General features: G+C 41.1%; 1 protein-coding gene across 1 annotated transcript in view; it reads left to right on the top strand.

The window, feature by feature from the left end:
- The window catches only part of FMN2 (formin 2), a gene marked incomplete at both ends in the record, with an annotated part of 311,706 nt that overhangs the window by 133,948 nt on the left and 157,231 nt on the right, over window positions 1-20,527 (top strand). Inside the window, one exon of the mRNA XM_081254035.1 lies at window positions 716-860. Coding sequence (XP_081110161.1) covers window positions 716-860 — 145 coding nt within the window. The remainder of the gene's footprint in view (window positions 1-715; window positions 861-20,527) is intronic.

Below are 20,527 nucleotides of genomic sequence, written 5' to 3'. Positions count from 1 at the left end.
TATTTACCAGGTTCATTTTCATTTCTTATATTAATTTTCTCTCCACTGAATCATAGTGGGAGAGGAACCTATCTATTTTGACTACTTCTGACTTTGCAGCTCATTCTCTGAGTGATTTGCTGGGTCACTTCTATGTGCCAAGACATCATTTCCAAATGTGCCCCAAACTCATTGTATCCATATGCAGTATATGAAGTTCTTTTTGTTTTGGTTTTTTTGAATGGATCTCCCCTTTCTGGGTGGCACTACATGACTCCACAGTCACTGAAGAGTCAGGTGACATGCAGTGATGGGCGGCGGTGGGGAGATGAAGGTGCCTCTGTGGGCATGAAGTGATTTATTTTCAACCCACAAATAACCCACAAAGCTGATGGGTCAGGTTGGGTTTGTGAGATATCAGACATTTCCTGCCTTGAGAGCCGTACAGAGAAGGGTTCTTTTATGTTTTTATATGGCGACTTGATGACTGAAATGATTCTTTCCAGGCAAATGTCTCATTCTGTATTGATGCTGTTTCTCATCACGTTGATTAAGCAAATGGTGATTGTACAGAAAAGAGCATCTTCCCCCGATCTCCCTCCGTCCTCCGCTGCCTGCCGTCCTCTCCCTGCTCCTCTGACGCCTCTGTCCTCCCTGTCCCCATCTGTCCCTGCTCACTGTAACGTCCTGCAGTTTGGTTTGATGGCTCTCTCATGGGTATTTTGCTTAACTTTAGAGACTCCAGTGCTTCACTTATTTGGGAAAAAATTGAAGAGCCATCCATAGATTGTCATGAATTTGAGGAATTATTTTCTAAAACTACTGTAAAGGAAAGGAAGAAACCGATTTCTGACACCATCACAAAGACCAAGGCTAAACAAGTGAGTACTCATGTGTTTTCTGAAATTGGACAGTGTTTTGGGCATAAGTGTGAACTTTCATTAGAGAAAAACATTGACATTCTTTTTTTTTTTTTTTTTTTTTTTTACGTTATGTGGGCCTCTCACTGTTGTGGCCTCTCCCATTGCGGAGCACAGGCTCCGGACGTGCAGGCTCAGCGGCCATGGCTCACGGGCCCAGCTGCTCCGCGGCATGTGGGATCTTCCCAGACCCGGGCACAAACCCGTGTCCCCTGCATTGGCAGGCGGACTCTCAACCACTGTGCCACCAGGGAAGCCCAACATTGACATTCTTTTCTGGGCTGTGTACCCTCCGCAGTCTGTAAGCAGGTAACAGAGGTTAGCATTTTAGAACATGAAGTCAAGTAAGACTTTCCCAGATAGAACAACAAATAATCATCTCCACCAAGGGATCATGTTCTGACTACTTTATTTGTAGCTTCATGATACATATTTCCAAAATTTCAGCAATTGCTTGTTTCCAGAATTAGTTGTCTAGAAACAAACTGTCACTTGATTGAAATCTATATTAGTGCTAGTATGGATGGAAAGAAAGATAAGAGTGAGCAAAGGAAAGCAAGCAAGAAATCCAGTCCTTAGTAACCAGTCATGTGTTTGGTATTTTGTTGCTATTGTAATACCTGAGTGGATGCCCTGCAGAACCCAGCTAAACAGTCACCTTGTACTTGACACAGGGAAGGGACTCTTGTATCCAGTTCCAACATCTCCATTCTGTGTCAGCATTTTTGATCTATCCTGTGACACCTGAGTCCTAAAGATAAGGAAAAGTGCATTTGGAGGAAAACATTTTCATGCAATGTTTTTCCACTGGTCCACCGAGTGGCCTTGATTGTGAAATGATTTTGTAAATTTCTCAAGGCGGCCATTCAGGAAAGTGTAGTAAAGTCTTAGAACAATGAGGCCAGAAGGAAGGTATTGCTGTTGCTGCCCATCCTTCACCCTGAAGCGGAGGGATGGTGGGCAGCTCCGTCTTTTTGAGTGAAACAAATAGAGAGAAATGAGGCCTGAAGCTGGCACAGCTTCCCGAGGCGAGTGGCAACTAAGGGGTGATGTGATTCTGTGAACTTTTGCTACTGACCTGGAAGTTGTAGCTAGAAGTCTGACCCAGAGATATTTCCATCCATATTTATTTCGAAGCAGACAGCTGCCCCCAGATGGGTGCTGCGGAATCCAGACGGGAGGGGTGGGTTTGAACGGAACCTGTAGCTGAGCTGGGGGCAGCCTCACCACAGGCATCTGTATTAATCTGACGATGATGCAAACCCAAATATGATGCAGTTGCATTTTCCAGAACCATTTATGATGACACAGCTGGTTGCTCGTGACTTTAGATCAGAAAAGGTACTGAATAAATATTTGTTTAACAAATAAGCCAGCTGGCTGGAGGAGGAGGGCTTTATACATATCAGTGGCTATACCCGGTAGTGATTAAAAGCCAGAAAATAACTCATCTCAAAATAAGCAATATCGCCAAGGTGGCTTTGTCAGTGGAATAAAGGTAAATGGAAAACCACGTTTTTCTGGCAGAGGTAAATGTTCTAAACAGCATGTTTGCATATAGTACATGTAGGCTGAGTCATCACACCTCTTCCCATGGACTGTATCAGAAATGGAAAAGCTGTCTGGGTGGGGAATACGGGCGGGGAGCACAGAGGCCGGGTTGAGTGAGGCAGCGGGTTTGTCACGTGATGAAGGGCAGGGGTGATGCGGACGTCACTAGTCTAGGGATGAAATTCTCCCAAATGCCAAGCACGCCCTCCATATCTCCTGTCACCACTTTTTTTCTGTTAAATGAACAGAGATGAGGAAGCTGCCACATGTTACCTGCAAGTGTACGATTTCATGTTTTTTTGACGTAGCGTTCAGTTTTTAAGCCTACTGAAATAAGATTTCTGTCCAAATCATGAAGACTTCAGACTCAGCTAGCTGACATGAGATGGCCCCCTTGCACACGACCATCATGTGCAGCATCATGTCTGCACAGTGGCCTCACCCTGTCGTGAGCCCATCAGTAAACTGTGGGTATGAGCCTTTGCCAGTGCTGTCATTTGCACCCGTTGGTGGTGACACAGCTATTGACCTGCAGCTTAAAGAGGGTTTGTGGACCAGTCTCCATCCTGACTCCTGATGAGCTTGTCAGCATATCCTTGGCCAGGGTCTTGTACTCAGCTCTGCTATTCAGGTTTGTTTTGGGAGGGATGAAGTAATTTTTCCAGTATGTTGGTAAGAGAAAAATCTGCTACAAAGTGTTAGATGGCTGAAGAAAGCCAATTTTCTTTAACTCTGTTGTATTTGGAAGAAACATGTACCCATTCCAACTACTTGAGACATGTAAAATTTCATTTAAGGAAAACGTATTTTCCATATGCATGCAAGCACACTGAGTCCTGAGCAACACGGACTTGGGGCACCAACTTTTGTGCAGTCCAAGATCTCTGTACAAATTAGAATCATCCTCTCGTATTCGGGGTCCCCCCATATCCGAGGTTCCACATCCATGGACAAAACCACCCTCAGCTCGTGTCGTGCTGCAGCATTTACTACTGAAAAGACTCTGTGTGTCAGCGGACCTGCACAGTCCAAACCACTGACCTGTGGTTGCCCTTGTTATATGTGGACACTGATTTCCAGTGGGACTGAGAGCCGTAGATGCTTTGGCTGCCCTTGTTTTGTGGACCCTGACTTCCAGTGAGACTGATAGCCGTTGATGCTGTGGTTGCCCTTGTTATATGCGGACACTGATTTCGAGTGAGACTGATTGTCGTTGATGCTATAGCCTGTGTTTATGGAGGTTTTTCTAGCCACTCTTCTCACACACGGTGGAAGCCAAGAGCTCTGGTTTCTCCCAATACTTTAAAATAGCTGGATAATATTTCTGTGATCTGTCCTCTTGAAAGTAAGTCTGCGGCTGGATGCACTGGTCTTCAGTAGCTCTCTCGGGAGATGTCTTCTGTGTGACCACAGAGGTTCCCCACCTGGACAGCTTGCTCTGTGGTGTAAAGAGAAGGGGCTGCTCTCTGGACTCTGGAGCAGCTGCAGTGAGGCATGTCTGGTGTCTCTCAGCCCTTTGTCCTCCAGGGAACCCAACACAGAGCTTTCCTTATTTTTTCATGGAACCTGTATTTAAGTTGTGTGCCTACATCTTAGCTCACTGGTCTTCATTATGAGGTTATGAAAGCATAAGGAGATTCGCTGAGAAGGTATAGTTTTATCAGACTATGATTTCATGTAGTTCTCCTTTAGCAAATGAGCGTGATGCTTATAGGTCAGAATTAAATATCGAGCTGCTCACTCGGTGAAACAACAACCCTGTCGCCCACGGAATCAAGAGGAAGCTGAGGTCCCTGTTTGAAACATGACACACACACGCACCTGCCAATTTTTAAGGAACGTCCCAGAGCGAGTGCGTGGTGACCCATGTCCTGTGTCTCACAGGCAAGTTCAGTGCCTGTTAATGTTGAGAGTGACCCTAAGTCACCTCAGGATCTTCATGTCCAAGGAAAGATTAAATTAACCCAAGCTTATGAGCAGGGAAGTGGGAGAATTTACACTGGAGTGATCTTGACAGTAGGAGTTCCCTGACAAAGAGGTTTCTAGTTAATCCAGTGTCAGATGAGGTCCGAGCAGAGATACTTTGGGAAACAGCAGTAGCAGCAGCAGCTTCAGCAGTAGCACTAGTAGCAGCGGGGATCATGGCAGCAGCCCCGGCCGCCACGGAGCCTGCAGGCTGTGGTCCTTGTCTGCGCAGCCCCAAGCTGGCTCATCCCACCCCCTAATCCTGTGAGGGAGACCCCGTACCCCTGGTGCACAGCACACAAAGCTGAGATGCAGGCACGATCTCACGCTCCCAGCGCAGTGAGGGGCAGAGCTTGGGTGCAGACCTAGCCGTCCGGCTGCAGAGCCTGTGTTCCTCATCATTAGCCATAGGTGTGGATGTGAAATATTATAGTTGAGGGCAAGTGTGGGATGGGATTTATAAGAAGACTAGAATAGATCCTTTTTGAAAAGAATCTGAATTTGTACTGATTTTCATATGTGCTCCATATTTAAATGACTAGTTACGTTTATAAAATTGTGTGTGGAGATACTTTTAAAGCCTTTTCTGTATTCTAACAGATTTTGATAAGTACATAAACTATGATACCACCAAATAGGATATTTGCCCAATTAAATAAAAGTTTATCAGAGTGATGTGAGCCTTAGACACATCAGCTTTTGTAAGCAGTAAAAATGAGGGCCTTTTGCTTGTGTGGCAAATAAATAGTGGGTGGAGATACAGCCACTGTGGTTAAACTCACCAAATGTTGAGTGGAGATAGTTTTGATTCCACAAAAAGGGACGTCTCTGTAAAATATGCCTTAAGTCAAAAATGTCTAATAATTCTTAAAAGGTGTGTAAAGGAACATGCTTCCCACAATATAAATTTGCACACAGAACTTAACAAGAGTGAATGAAAAGAATCTGTTTTGCTTTTTAAATACATAATTGCCATTTATGTAACCATTTAATGCAACAAATGAATTTCTTCCTGGGTTTCTTCTGTTCTATTTATCACATTAAAATGCTCTGCCCAAAGAATGGGGGAGAAAAGGAATTCATGATAGTTAAGTATTTGTTTGGCTTCAGCTTCTGGAAATATGATTAGAAAAATAGATAGTTAAATCTGCTACTTATTATTAGGGGAGTTAATAAAAGACATTTGGCATTTTGTTTGATCTTGCCACTGTGCTTGCTGACCTAACTTCTAAAAAGGCTTTTTTTGTGTGTTGTAAAACTTCATAATAACAATGGGAAAAGAAGCATTCATTACTTAAATGTTCCTGTGTGGGAGCGTGTAATGTAATGCCTCCAAGTATTCTTACGTGAAATAGTAATTGCCATTAAAAGGATTTTTCCTACTATGTTGGGGCGCTGGGAAAACGTTTGAGCTGGACTTCAGTATACTATTGTAAGATTGGTTGGTAAGAAAAGAAAAAAAAGGTTATGTATTTTACCTGTGAATCTCTGCTTTACTTTTACTAAGTGCAAATATTTATCTTTAGATTAAAAAATATGTTTTATCATAATCAGTTGATATTTCAGTGTTCACAGGCTGATGGCCTGAATGATCATCTGAGAGGTATAAGTCTAGTTGTCTGTATTGGTGTTAAGTTTTCCTGTCGTAGCTGGCAAGGTGTTTTGTTTGTTTGTTTGTTTGTTTGTTTGTTTGCAGTATGTGGGCCTCTCACTGTTGTGGCCTCTCCCGTTGCGGAGCACAGGCTCCGGACGCGCAGGCTCAGAGGCCATGGCTCACGGGCCCAGCCGCTCTGTGGCATGTGGGATCTTCCCGGACCGGGGCACGAACCCATGTCCCCTGCATCGGCAGGCAGACTCTCAACCACTGCCCCACCAGGGAAGCCCCAAGGGTGTGTTTTGATTGGATGGTTCTGTTTGTCTTATAGACCTAAAATAATGTCTGAAATACCAAATATCTTATAATAAGACAATTTAGATCTGCTTTGGGGAATACATCATAAATATTTGGTACTTTGTAATTTTTAACAGGATGTCTGTTTTTATCAATAATAGAATACCTTTCTGTTGCAAACCTTAAAAGTGTATTTATGTAGAAAACCACATCAAAATACAAGGCTGTAGTTAGAAGAACATATGTTTTGTGGATCCTAGGTTTGTTTTAGATGTTGAAAGATTCATTACTTTTTTTGGAGATGCTTTTCCTATAATTATTTGTAGAGCATACCCAGTCAGTTCAAAGAATGTAACAGTAATAGCCTCTTTTTAAAAAATTTTCTTTTAGGCAAAATATTATTTTTATACTTGTAAGTAAATGGCTATAAAACAAATAAGCAAAAAGCCTAATGACATAATAAAAAGGAAATGTAATTAGGCTAATGATCCTTGACCTTGCTGGCTGTATTGGGAAAATTATATCTGATTAATTGTACTTTGGAATTGCAAAAATTTAATCATGATGCTAAAGTTTAATTCTTTTGGACTTCATATTTGCCTACTATGATGATATTAAGATTTTGTTGGACTAGGTATATTAGAAAAGGGTATTAATTTTTAATGGCTGGGGTGTTCTATTTATTATGATCCATTGACGTTGAAAAAAGGGTTGTTTGGAAAATATACTTGAGATTCATTACTTTTTATGATTATCTATGGAAACTAAAACTCATCCTTGCAAAAGTGAGGAAAGATTTTTGGTCAGATGAGGGGAGAGTGTTTTCTCAGTATTGCTAGTGTGGAGAACCCAGAAAACTGGAGGGAAGGGGGGCACAAATTACTTTCACTGTTGCATTCCTTTCTTGATCCGATGGGAACAGGGTTTCTCCACTTCAGCTGGGAGTGCAGCAAAGAAAAGCAGCAGCCATGCCAGGGAGAGCCAGCACTAACCACTCCGGTCACAGTGGGTGCTGCCTGTGGTCAGGACTGAAATGGAGCGAGTTGGCTGGACTTAGGGTGAGGCTGTTGGAGGAGATGAGGCTTGAAGTGGGCCTTGAAGAATGTATTTCATTCAGACATGTACAGAGGAATAAGGGATGGATTTTGAAAATAGCACCGCGAGCAGAGATTTCCCTGCATCTTGTTTAAAACCCTAGAAAATCAGCCAGTAGAGCAGCAGGTTTCTGTGTGCGGGAGCTCCTGTCGGATGGTTTCAGGGATGCAGACATGGGCTGTTGACAGATATTTCCCTTCACTGAATGTGTGTCCTTCTCATCTTTCAGCAAAAGTCTTTAGGTTTTTCTCATTAGACCTAAGAGTGAGAATTGAATTTAGGTAAATTAGACTTGAAGTTAATTTTGATGTCTTGATGCTACATAGTGGAATGTACGTTTCTATACCATGGACAGCAGCAGGATTCTGGACTATCCAAGAGCAAAGGAGAATTTTATTTCTCATTTGACTTACACAGTTACCATTACGATAGCTCCCGCCTTTGCCTGTGGGCGGTGATGCTACTGACAGTAGCCTGGTTGTTCCCACTGTACCTCCTGTGACCTAAGCTGAAAAATGTTCCCAGTTATTTGGGGGCACAAATTTAAGACTTAGAAGAAAAATTAATGTTCTTATTTATAGCTCTAATTTTTTTATTTAAACCTTTTATTTATTTGTTTATTTATTTATTTATGGTTGTGTTGGGTCTTCATTGCTGCATGCGGGCTTTCTCTAGTTGCAGTGCGGGGGGCTACTCTTCGTTGCGTTGCGCAGGCTTCTCATTGCGGTGGCTTCTCGTTGCAGAGCACGGGCTCTAGGCACGTGGGCTTCAGTAGTTGTAGCACGTGGGCTCAGTATTTGTGGCTCACAGGCTCTAGAGCTCAGGCTCAGTAGTTGTGGCGCATGGGCTTAGTTGCTCCACAGCATGTGGGATCTTCCCGGACCAGGGCTCGAACCCTGTCCCCTGCATTGGCAGGCGGATTCTTAACCACTGAGCCACGAGGGAAGTCCCAAAACTTTTTTATTTAAACCAAAATACAAGTAAATGTATGTTTCTTTTTCAAAACGATGTTCATAATGGAAGATTTCTAACATTTCTGCTTATTTTTTGGTTTTGTTAATAAGTGAATTTTTTTTTTTTTTTTTTTTTTTTTTTTTTTTTTTTTTTTTGCTGTATGCGGGCCTCTCACTGTTGTGGCCTCTCCCGTTGCGGAGCACAGGCTCCGGACGCGCAGGCCCAACGGCCATGGCTCACGGGCCCAACCGCTCCGCGGCATGTGGGATCCTCCCAGACCGGGGCACGAACCCGTGTCCCCTGCATCGGCAGGCGGACTCTCAACCACTGCGCCACCAGGGAAGCCCTAATAAGTGAATTTTTAAAATTACTGAACTTGTAACTTGAAACTCCATCTGAAATATGACGTTAAAAATTTCTTTGGAGATGGGCCTATTAGACTGACAGACCAGCAGCTTGACAGGTCCTCTTCCCAGCAAAACAACAATTTAACTGGTGAGAATTATAACAAAAATACTCATTTAAAGTCTCTGGAAATTGTCCTCAGGGCACAGAGGAAATGGAGAAACACCCACTCAAGAAGACCTCCTGAAACTCGGTTAGGACAGTGAGACCCACAGCGTCTGAGCCCTGAGATGCTCCATTCCAGCCTCTGGTGTGTGCAGCCTGGACAGGCTCTGTCTGTGGCTGTGGCCCTACCTTGGGAGGGCAGGAAGCTGGCATCTCTACTCTCCTCAGTCCCCTATTGCAGAAGCTCTGTTCCAGGCAACCACGGAGAACTAGGGAAATAGCTGAGAACGGCCGTCCACTGATCACAGTCAGCCCTGGATGTCAGGAAGGCCGTGCATGTTGCCTCCACTCAGGAGCCATCAGGACAGGACACGGGCACCACCGGGACAGTGTCCCTAAACCTCATCAGACTCATCAGAACTGAGTGGAATCTTCATTGCACAAGCGTCTTAAATACACCTTAGTGTAAATATTGACCTGGGGACAACTCCTAATCCAGGCTTAAAAATAAAGTCCGTCATGTCTGGCAACCTGAAGACTGTGCATGCCCAAGACTGCAACTTTTCAGGAGCAATTAGAGAAAATCCAAGTTATTAGTTCCTGGCTCAATGTGGGGAAAAAATTATGTAAATGCCCTCTAAGGCAGCAGGCCCCAACCTTTTTGGCACCAGGGACCAGTTTCATGGAAGACAGTTTTTCCATGGACCAGGGTGGGGGGATGGTTTGGGGATGATTCAAGCACATTACATTTACTGTGCACTTTATTTCTATTATTATTACATTGTAATATATAATGGAATAATTATACAACTCACCATCATGCAGAATCAGTGGGAGCCCTGAGCTTGTTTTCCTGCAACTAGATGGTCCCATCTGAGAGGAATGGGAGACAGTGATACCCAAGATGTATTCCTTATGTCCACTGTACTCCATCATCTCGTTTTGGTTGCTGTCACTGCAGAAAACACTGCTTCACAAAGATAGGATGTTGGAAATGGAAGCAGGCTTTTCAGTGCTTTTGTGGCAATCTCAGGATATTCCACCTTGACTTTAATCCAGAACGTATGGAGATTTGAAGTTGTCTCAAACATACTTTTGAGGGCACCATCATTTGCGATCTCGAGCAGTTGATCCTCTTCTAGCATGGACAGAGTCGATTCACCTGGCTTATTCACAAATGGGTCATGGATCCATTCCTTCCCAGTTCGGGGGTCTTTGTGGTTGGGAAGTGATGCTGAAACTCTTTTGAAAGCTGAGATAGGTGATCATGCACCAGCTGGGAGAAAGAAGGCCCTGACTCAGTCTCTTTCAAAATCTCTGCTAATGTTTGAAACATGTCAAAAATCCCAGTGTTCACTCGTCACCCCCGTAATTCCAGTTTGGCTTTGAATGCAGCCACTTTATCTGCCGACTTGAATACAGTTTTCATTCTCCCCTGAAGTGACAGATGGGGTTCATTGAGCAGGTTGAATATGTCACAGAAGTAAGCAAGTTTTGCCACCCATTCTGTGTCACTGAAATGTGCTGCCAGTGGTGACTGTTTTTCTGAAAGAAATCTCTGGAGCAGCTCTCATAACTCAAAAACACTGTTCAGTGATCTACCTTTAGAAAGCCATCTCACTTCTGTGTATGAAAGAAGACATGTGTGCTCTGCGTCTGTCTCCTCACAGAGCTGCGTGAACAGCCATGAGTTAAGGGCATGGACTTTAACGTGGTTGATAATTTTAATCACATCCTGCAAAACGTTGTTAACAGGTGGCATTTTTCAGCTAGCCAGCATTTCTCTATGGATGACACAGTAGGTAGACTCACGTTCAGAAGCGACCTCTTTGACCAGAGTAGTGAAACCAGAAAGCCGTCCAGTCATGGCAGCCGCTCTGTCCATACATATACCGACACAAAATGACCAATTCAGTTTTCCTGATATGTAATCATTCAAAGACTGGGAATAGTTCTGCAGCTCTGCTGTTGGTTGGCAACAAAAGTGCACATAATATATCCTCAGGCACATCCTCCTGAAAAGCATGTTGCACAAAACAAGCATTGTTGCCTTGTTGTCAACATCAGTAGACTCGTCAACCTGGATGGCGTACCACGGAGACTCACTAATCCTCTCTAACAGTTGTGCCTCAATATCTTCTGCTGTTTCATCAATTCATCTACTTATGGTGCTAGCCGAAAGAGGAACATGTGCCACCATTTGAGCTGCAGCCTCTCCTAAAAGTTCATGCAAATGTCCTTAGCAGCAAGCAGGATCAACTCTTCTCCAGTAGTAAAGGGCTTCTTAGCTTTAGCAATGCGGTTAGCCACTAAGAATGATGCTGTCAGTGCACATACATTTGATGAAGTGGTGGCCTTCAATAATCGCTTCTGTTCTTTGTGTTCACGTTTTTTTTTTTTTTTTGAAAAAATCCGAAGCCTTGTCTTTTAACGCAGGGTGCTTGGTCTCCATGTGGCAAAGCCACTTTGAAGTTTTCATGCTTTCGTTGGATAGCCAGTCACCACATATTATACAAAGCGGGCTTGGAAAATGTGAATCACCTGTTGCAATGAACCCATAATTTAAGTAGGACTCTTTGTATTTTCTTTTAAATGCAGCTTTCTTTTTGTTGACAGTCTTAGAGTCTTCTGTTGTCTCATCATTGGGTCTTTCCCCCTTTTCAAAGAAGCTCTCCAGTGATGTTTATTTTTTACTCATTTCGGCTAGGGTTAGCTTGTGGGCTTACGAAAACTATGACTGAGCAAGTGCGCAGTGCAGGAAAGAGGCAGGGACGGAAGTGGTAAAAAAAAAATGGGCGGGACACACGTGGACTAAAATAAGTGTCAGATTCTGACTTCAAGCCTTCCACCAGATGCAGCTGTACAATGGAAGTACATCAACTCACTTGCCACTGTAAAGCCTGCCACCGGATGCAGCTTAATTTTCACTTGCCACTCACTGATAGGGTTTTGATATGAATCTGCAAGCAGTTGATTTATTATGGTCTCTGTGCAGTCAAACCTCTCTGCTAATGATAATCTGTATTTGCAGCTGCTCCCCAGCGCTAGCATTACCACCTCAGCTCTATCTCAGATCATCCATCAGGCATTAGATTCTCATAAAGAGCACACAACCTAGATGCCTTGCATGTGCAGTTCACAGTAGGGTTGGCACTCCTGTGAAAATCTAATGCCACTGCTGATCTGACAGGAGGCAGAGCTCAGGTGGTAATGCGAGCGATGGGGAGCGGCTGTGAATACAGATGAAGCCTCGATTGCTCGCCTGCTGCTCACCTCCTGCTGTGCGGCCCATTTCCTGGTGGGCCACGGACTGGTACCGGAGTTTAGGGATCCCTGCTCTAAGGCGTGCCCTGTATCTCACCCACAGAGTGGTTAAGGGTAAAGCTTTAAGTGGTTAAAGGAGTGGAAGCACACTCTTTAGCTTTCGCTTTAGATAAAAACATGGGGAAGCGTGTGTGCAGGAAGGTCAGGTAGCACACTGCAGCAGGAACAGACTTTCCTGAGTGGGTGTGACCACGTTACTGAGCAAATGAACAAGCAAACACAAACACAATAAGCTCTGGGGCCACGAAGGGAAAGTCCGTACCCAGAGCTGCTGTTATGTTGTCTGAAATGTCCAGTTTTCAAGAACAGTGAATGAGACACACAAGGAAGCAAAAAAAATGTGACCCATATACAGGGAAGCAAATGAACAGGCAACAGAAACTTTGTTCAAAGGGGCCCATGTGTTGTACTTAACAGAAATAGACTTCAAAGCACCATTCTGAATGTCTCCAAAGAACTGAAGAAAAGAGTTTCTAAGAAATAAAGGAAGGTATGATGATAATGTCTCATCAAATTGAGAATATCAGTAAAAAGAAATTATTTAAAAATTCTAGAGCTGAAGAGTACAATAACCAAAATGAAAAAAGAAAAGCACTAAGTGGTTGAACAATTGGTTTGTGGCAGGTGGCAGAAAAAAACTATCAGCAAACTTGAAGATAAATCAATAGAGACTATGTAGTCTGAAAAACAGAAAAAAAGGATGTTGAAACCTCAGAAAAATGTGGGATACCATTAAGTGACCAATGTACATGAAATGTGAATATCAGAAGGAGAGGAGAGAGAATAAAGGTACAGAAAATTATTAGAAGTTGTAATGGGTGAAAAGTTCCCAAATTTGATGAAAACACTAATATATGCATCTAAGTTTCGTGAACTTCAAGTAGGCAAATACAAAGAGATCTTAGTTATATCTTAGTCAAAATGTGGAAAGCCAAAGGTAAAGGAAAAAGTCTTGAAAGCAGTGAGAGAGAAACAACTCATCACATACAAGGAAACTGCAGCAATGTTAGCAGCAGACTTACCAGAACTAGCGGAGACCAGAAGGCAGTGGGATGACATATTCAAATGCTGAAATGAAAGTGACCAACCAAGATCTTACATCTAGCAAAACAACTGTTCATAAATGAAGGTGAAATAAAGGCATTCTCAGATAAACAAAAACTGCGAGGGCTTCCCTGGTGGCACAGTGGTTGAGAGTCCGCCTGCTGATGCAGGGGACACGGGTTCGTGCCCCGGTCCGGGAAGATCCCACATGCTGTGGAGTGGCTGGGCCTGTGAGCCATGGCCACTGAGCCTGCGCGTCTGGAGCCTGTGCTCCACAATGGGAGAGGTCACAAAAGTGAGAGGCCTGCGTAACGCAAAAAACAAAACAAAACAAACAAAAAAACTGCAAGAATTTCTTGCTACCAGACCTGCCTCCTAATACTAAAAGGGTGTTCTTCAGTCTGAAGGTAAATTACACCAGACATGCGTGCACACACACACACACACCCCACCGCTGGTAAACATAATTTTCATCTACACAAAATACTGTGTATTTTTTGTATTTCTTCTCCTTGGTTCTTCTGACTGACTTAAAAACAACTGCATAAAACAATTTGTATGTTGTTGAGCCTGTGACACCCAGAAATGAAATATATTTGAGAACAAAGGAAACTAGTAGAAACAAAAGTTGTATTACAGTCAGGAAGTGACACTGTGTGGCATGCGAATCTATAGAAAACAGTGAAGAGAACAATAAAGGGTAAATAAGAAGGTGAATATAACAAACTATATGAATATATCTCTCTCCTTCCCTCTCTCAACTTCTTTAAAAGATGTATAATTACATAAATTGATGATAACAGTTTGCACCATATATAAATCACAGACAGTATGTGTAACAGTAATAACATAAACAGGTGGTGAGTGAATGGACGTATAGAGGAGTGAAGTTTCTATGTTTCTGGAATTAAGTCAGTATAAATATGAAGTAGATTCCGGTAAATTAAGATAAATATTGTAAGACCTAGAGCAACCACTAAGAAGACTCAAATACTGTATAAAATGAAATCACTAAAGGAATTAAATATCCACTTAATCCATGTATCCATCCATTACAGAAGAAGGCAATAAAGGAAGAACAGAGGAACAAAAAAGACATGAGATATACAGAAAACAAAATGAAAAATAGCAGATAAAAATTCAACCATATGGATAATAACTTTAACTGTGAATGTATTAAATAATCCACTCAAAAGGCAGACATTGTCAGATTAGATAAAAAGAAATCTAAGTATATATTGTATTATAAGAGATATACTTCAGATTCAAAGATACAAATAGGTTGGAAGTAGAAAGAACAACTTTCAACAACCATAAAAGAGCTGGAGTAGCTATACTGGTACCACACAACATAGACTTAAAAGAAATGTTAGCAGAGGTAAAGTGGGACATTCCATAATAATGAAAGTGTCAATCTACCAGGAAGATTTCTAAACATGCAGGCATCTAACAACAGTGTCCCAAAATACATGAAGTAAAAACTGACAGAATTTAAGGGAGAAATGAATACTATGTGGACACTACAATAGCCCACTTTCAATAATGGATAGAAAGTTAAGCAGAAGATAAACAAGGAAATAGAAGACTTGGACAACAGTATAAACAAACTAGATCTAAGAGACATGGAACATTCCACTCAGCATCTGCAGAATCAGCAGAACACACATACTGCTCAGGCATTCATAGAACGTTCTCCAGGATGGACCATATGTTAGGACACACAAAAAAACAAGCCTTAATAAATTTGAGGAGATCAAAGCCTTAATAAATATAAAAATATTGAAAAACAAAGTGTGGTTTCTGATCACAATGGAATTAAATTACAAATCAATGTGGCACATATATATAATGGAATATTACTCAGCCATAAAAAGAAACAAAACTGAGCTATTTGTAATGAGGTGGATAGACCTAGAGTCTGTCATACAGAGTGAAGTAAGTCAGAAAGAGAAAGACAAATACCGTATGCTAACACATATATATGGAATTTAAAAAAAATGTCATGAAGAACCTAGGGGTAAAACGGGAATAAAGACACAGACCTACTTGAGAATGGACTTGTGGATATGGGGAGGGGGAAGGGTAAGCTGTGACAAAGCGAAAGAGAGGCATGGACATATATACACTACCAAACGTAAGGTAGATAGATAGTGGGAAGCAGCCGCAGAGCACAGGGAGATCAGCTCGGTGCTTTGTGACCGCCTGGAGGGGTGGGATGGGGAGGGTGGGAGGGAGGGAGATGCATGAGGGAAGGGATGTGGGAACAGATGTATATGTATGACTGATTCACTTTGTTATAAAGCAGAAACTAATAAAAAAAAAAGAAAAATAGTGACAATGGACAAAAAAATAAAAAATAAAAAAAATAAAAAATTGGGGGAATTTTCAGATCTGTAAATATTAAACCCTTGAATAACAAATGATTCAAAAAAGAAATCACAAGAAAGATTAGAAAATACTTTGAAATGAATATAGGTAAAATCACAATAAATTAAATTTTATATTGTATATAAATATATATTTTTTATATATAACATAATATATTAAATATATTTAGTACTATGCAAGTAGATCAGTGCTCAGAGAAATTTATAGTGGTAAATATCTTATTTAAAAAAATCTGAAATCAATCTTACCTTCCACCTTAAAAAACTAAAAAAGAAGAGCAAAGTAAGCCCTAAGCAAGTAGAAAGAAGGAAATAATAAACACTAGAGTGGAAATAAATGAAATAAATAACATAAAAATAATAGAGAAAGTAAATGTAACTGAAAGTTGAATCTCTGAGAAGATAACAAAATTGACAAACCTTTAGCTAGACCATGAAAAATAGGAAGATTCAAATTACTAAAATCAGGAATAAAAGAAAAGACATCACTATTGACCTTATACAAATAAAAAAAGGATAAGGGGGCTTCCCTGGTGGCGCAGTGGTTGAGAGTCTGCCTGCCGATGCAGGGGACACGGGTTCGTGCCCCAGTCCGGGAAGATCCCACATGCTGTGGAGTGGCTGGGCCCGTGAGCCATGGCCACTGGGCCTGTGCCTCCAGAGCCTGTGCTCCGCAAGGGAGAGGCCACAACAGTGAGAGGCCCACGTACCGCAAAAAAAAAAAAAAAAAAAAAGGGATAAGGTAGTACTATGAACAATCATATGACAACACATTAGTTAACTTAGATGAAATGGACAAATTCTTGGAAAAACTGACTCAGGAAGAAATAGAAAATCTGAATAGAAAGTAGAGACTTAATCAGTAAAAGACAAACAAAACAACACCAAGAAAACTACCCACAAAGAAAAACCCAGTCCCAGATGTCTTCACTGGTGAATTATATCAGACATAAGAAGAAGAATTACCACTGGTCATTCACAATCTCAAAAAATGAAATAGGAGGGAACACATCCCATCTCATTCTGTGAGACCACTTTGCTATCAAAACCAGGCAAACTCATCACAAGAAAAAAAAGGGTACAGGCCAATACCTTATACAAATATAGACAGAAATTCTCGCCAGATGCTACCAAACTGAATCCAGCAAAACGTATAAAGGATTATACACCATGGCCAATGGGATTTATCCTAGGAATGCAAGGTTTCATCTATGAAAATCAATTACTGTAATACACAGAAAAAGGATCAAAGCCCTGTGAACATCTCAATAGATGCAGAAAGAGCATTTGACAAAATCCTACAGCCTTTCATGATCAAAACACAAAGGAAACTGGGCATAGAAGGGAACTTCCTCAACCTGATAGCGTCTGTGAAAAACCCACAGCTCACATGGAAGACTGATATTTTGCCCTGAGATCTGGAAGGGGATAAGGATGTACATTCTCACCAATTCTGTTTAACAGTGTGCTAGAAGTTATCATCAGGACAGTTGGGCAAGAAAAGGAAATATGTAAATGGCATCTAGATTGAGATGTCTCTCTTTGTAGGTGACATGATCTTCTATATAAAAAACCTAAGGAATCCACTAAAAAACTATTCGAAATAATAAAGGAATTCAATGAGGTTGAACAAGATATAGAGTCAGTGTACAAAAATCAATTCTATTTCTAGACACTGGCAATTAACACTGTGAAAATGTAATTAGGAAGACAATTTCCTTTATAATAGCATCAAAAAATAAAATACTTGGGTATAAATTTAACAAAAGAAGTCTAAGACTTTTACACTGAAAACTAGAAGACCCTGAAGAAAGTTAAGGTGTATCCAGATAAACAGAACGACACACTGTATTTATAGATGGAAGACACCACCAAATTGTTCCACAGATTCAACACGGTGTCTAGACAAAATCCCAACTGCCTTTCCCCCTCAGAAATTGACAAGCCAATCTTGAAAATTCATATGAAAATCCAAGGCATTTGGAATATTCAAAACAATATAGAAGAATAAAGTTGGAGGAGTTATACTTCTTGATTACACAGTGATTACAGAGATACAGTAATTATGACAGTGTGGCACAGGCATATGGATAGACGTCTTGGTCAATGGAATAGAATTAAGAGCCCAGAAATAAATAGTGTCGTTTATGGTTTATTGTTTTTTGACAATAGTACCAAGACATTTCAAGGGCAAAGGGTAAGTCTTTTCAACAAGTGGTGCTGAGACAACTGGACATCCACATGCAAAAAAATGAATTTGTACCTCTTAACTCCTACTGTGAACAAAAGATAACTCAAAATGGATCATAAACGTAAACATAAGAACTAAAACTATAAAACTCAGAAGAAAACATAGGAGTAAATCTTCATGACCATGGTTTGGGCAGTGGTTTCTTGGATAGACTCCAAAAGCACATATGGCAAGAGAAAAAAATAGACCAGTTGGACAACATCAAGATGAACAATATCTGTGCTGCAAACAGTACTATCAAGAAAATAAAAAAAGATGACCCACAAAATGGGAGAAAGTATTTGCAAATCGTATCTGATCAGGGGTTAATATGCTGAATATGTGTTGAACTCTTACAGCTCAGTGAAATGACGACAACACAGCCTGACTGAAAGATGGGCGAAGACGTGAATAGAAATGAAACTCAAAACCACCATGTGACACGCTTCACATGTACTAGGATGGCTGGAATTCAAAGGGAAGACAGTAACCAGTGTGCAGAGGGTATGGGGAAGCTGCAGCTCTGGATTTCAGTGCGAATTCCCAGTCTTAATTTCCTATTCATGTAATTACCAGTAAAAATCTTATTTTATGAGAAAGTAAATATTTTTCAGGTAGCTCCAGTTACCTATAGAATAATCATGCCAGACTATAATTTTCTGGGTAAATAATAATTTTTTCAAGCTTAAAAATCTTTTAAGGCAACCTCCCCAAAAGTGTATCGTCAAAAGTATGAGCTTGTTTTTGACTTACAGAACAAAACGGTTTTATAGGCAAGACTCCATTCACCTCTGAAGGAGAAATTGATGTCTTTTTTCTTTTGATGAAAATGCTAAAGCTATGGACTGATTTTTCTCTTTAGGAACATGGTCCCTGGGAACATAATGAAAACCCCTTTAGGAGACCCACTGGCCTTCCCGCGGACACTCTGGGACAGTGTTTATGAGGGTTACGTCTGCTCTTGGTTTAACTTTGATTATAAACTGGTTTACCACCTGTACCAGTGGAAGCTTCAAAGGATTTTTCTTCCCTCAAGTCCTTATGTATGAAAGAGGATTGAAAGCAAAATCTAAGGCCCTCTGTGTTTTTAACTTGTGTGCTGAACAAACACATGAGGCAGAGGAGATTTGCGTTTTTAAGCCTAAACCTCGGTTCATAAACTAAAATTGGCCATCCTGGCACCTTCAGCTCTACCCCCCCTCGCCCCCCGCCCCCGCCATGTGCAGGAATGTGATTCGTGAGGTCCCATGTGCTCTTGCCCCTGTGATCTCTTACCCTTTACACACATGAAGAGAGTGAATTCAGACCAAAAACTGTTAGATAATGATGCCTCCATAGAAAAAGCAGGACTTAATTTGCTCCTAAATATGGTACCATTGTAAACCATTGTTTACATATGTTTAGCCTCAAAACCAAAAAAGTGACTTAAGTTTGGTGGTTGTATTCAGTTGTTTTCTATGAGGTTGTGTCAGGATTAGAAGTGAATGAAATGGCTATCCTTTCATAATTAACAAGTTTTAACTAGGGTAGGAAAAGTGACTTCAAAATAACAAGTTTTACAAAATATTTTGGGAAACTAATATAAACCTTACCACTCAGAAGTTACGGGGAAAGATACTGAGAATGATGTCAGTGAACTTGAAGGAGGGCAAAAGGAAGACTGAGCTTGGGCTGCAGTCAGCCACAGCCTTGCAGAGGTCAGGCACATTTTCTTATCGCTTTTTCCTGTATAATCATAACAATCATTGTGTTTTGAGGAACGTAGGCAAAGTTTTTCTTTAATTGATCTGCATGGCCGTCTTTATGGATGGTTTTGTGTTTTGTGTACTTCTCCACATGAATTCATTCTAATGTCATTAAAACTTTCCATAGAACATAAGCAGGTGATTCTTTATAACTTCTTAGCTCTAAGTATAGTACAAAGTATCTCCTTTTAGTACTTTTCTACCTAATGTTGGTGGCTTTACTTGCGGCCCCTTTTACTAAGGTTTTCTGTACTTTAATCAATTAGTGTTATAACTAAAGTTTTTCATATTAGGATGGAATGTCTCCTGCTTTGTTCTAGAAGTGAGCATGTTCTTGAAGCAGCACTAGAAGCTGGAGTTTGAGGTGAGACACACTTGTTGAAGCCCAGATGGGCACAGGGCTTGATAGAAACTGAGCAAGTCTCCAGCCTCTAAGTGGCGAGAGAAGAAAAAGTAACATTTTGTTGCTGTTTTGAAAGTTAGATTTCAGTGTTACCCTGGCAACCCCAGACACACTTGGCTGTCTTCTGTTAAGTATAAACTTTCGTATTACAGTAATACCAGCTTGCTTTTGAATACTGCCGCGTAGGAAGCAGGTAGATGGAGAGGACTCACATTCCAGAAACAAAACAGAAACTCATTAGACTGGCTTTTTGGATTCCAGATTAAGTCTTCCCAAAATACAAAGCAGCCAAATATAAGACCAAACCAAATTTCCCCTTTTAAAAAGATAAGAAATATTTTCCCTTTTTTCTACCGAGTATGGCTAAAGCTTGTTTTAATTTCAAAGTCTGATCATTATAAAATGCACATGAAGAAAATAATCAAACGGCAACATGGTTTTAGTTTATTCTCAATGTTTTGGTGATGCAAAAAATGAAACAGGAAGGGAGGTGTTAGTGTAAAATGTACAGTTTAAAAGCAAATTATAC

This window comes from Mesoplodon bidens (genome assembly GCF_964165515.1).
Source record: "Mesoplodon bidens genome assembly, chromosome: 1".
Classification (NCBI taxonomy): Eukaryota; Metazoa; Chordata; class Mammalia; order Artiodactyla; family Ziphiidae; genus Mesoplodon; species Mesoplodon bidens.
Note: the sequence above shows the minus strand (reverse complement) of the source record. Positions and strands in the feature narration are given on the sequence as shown.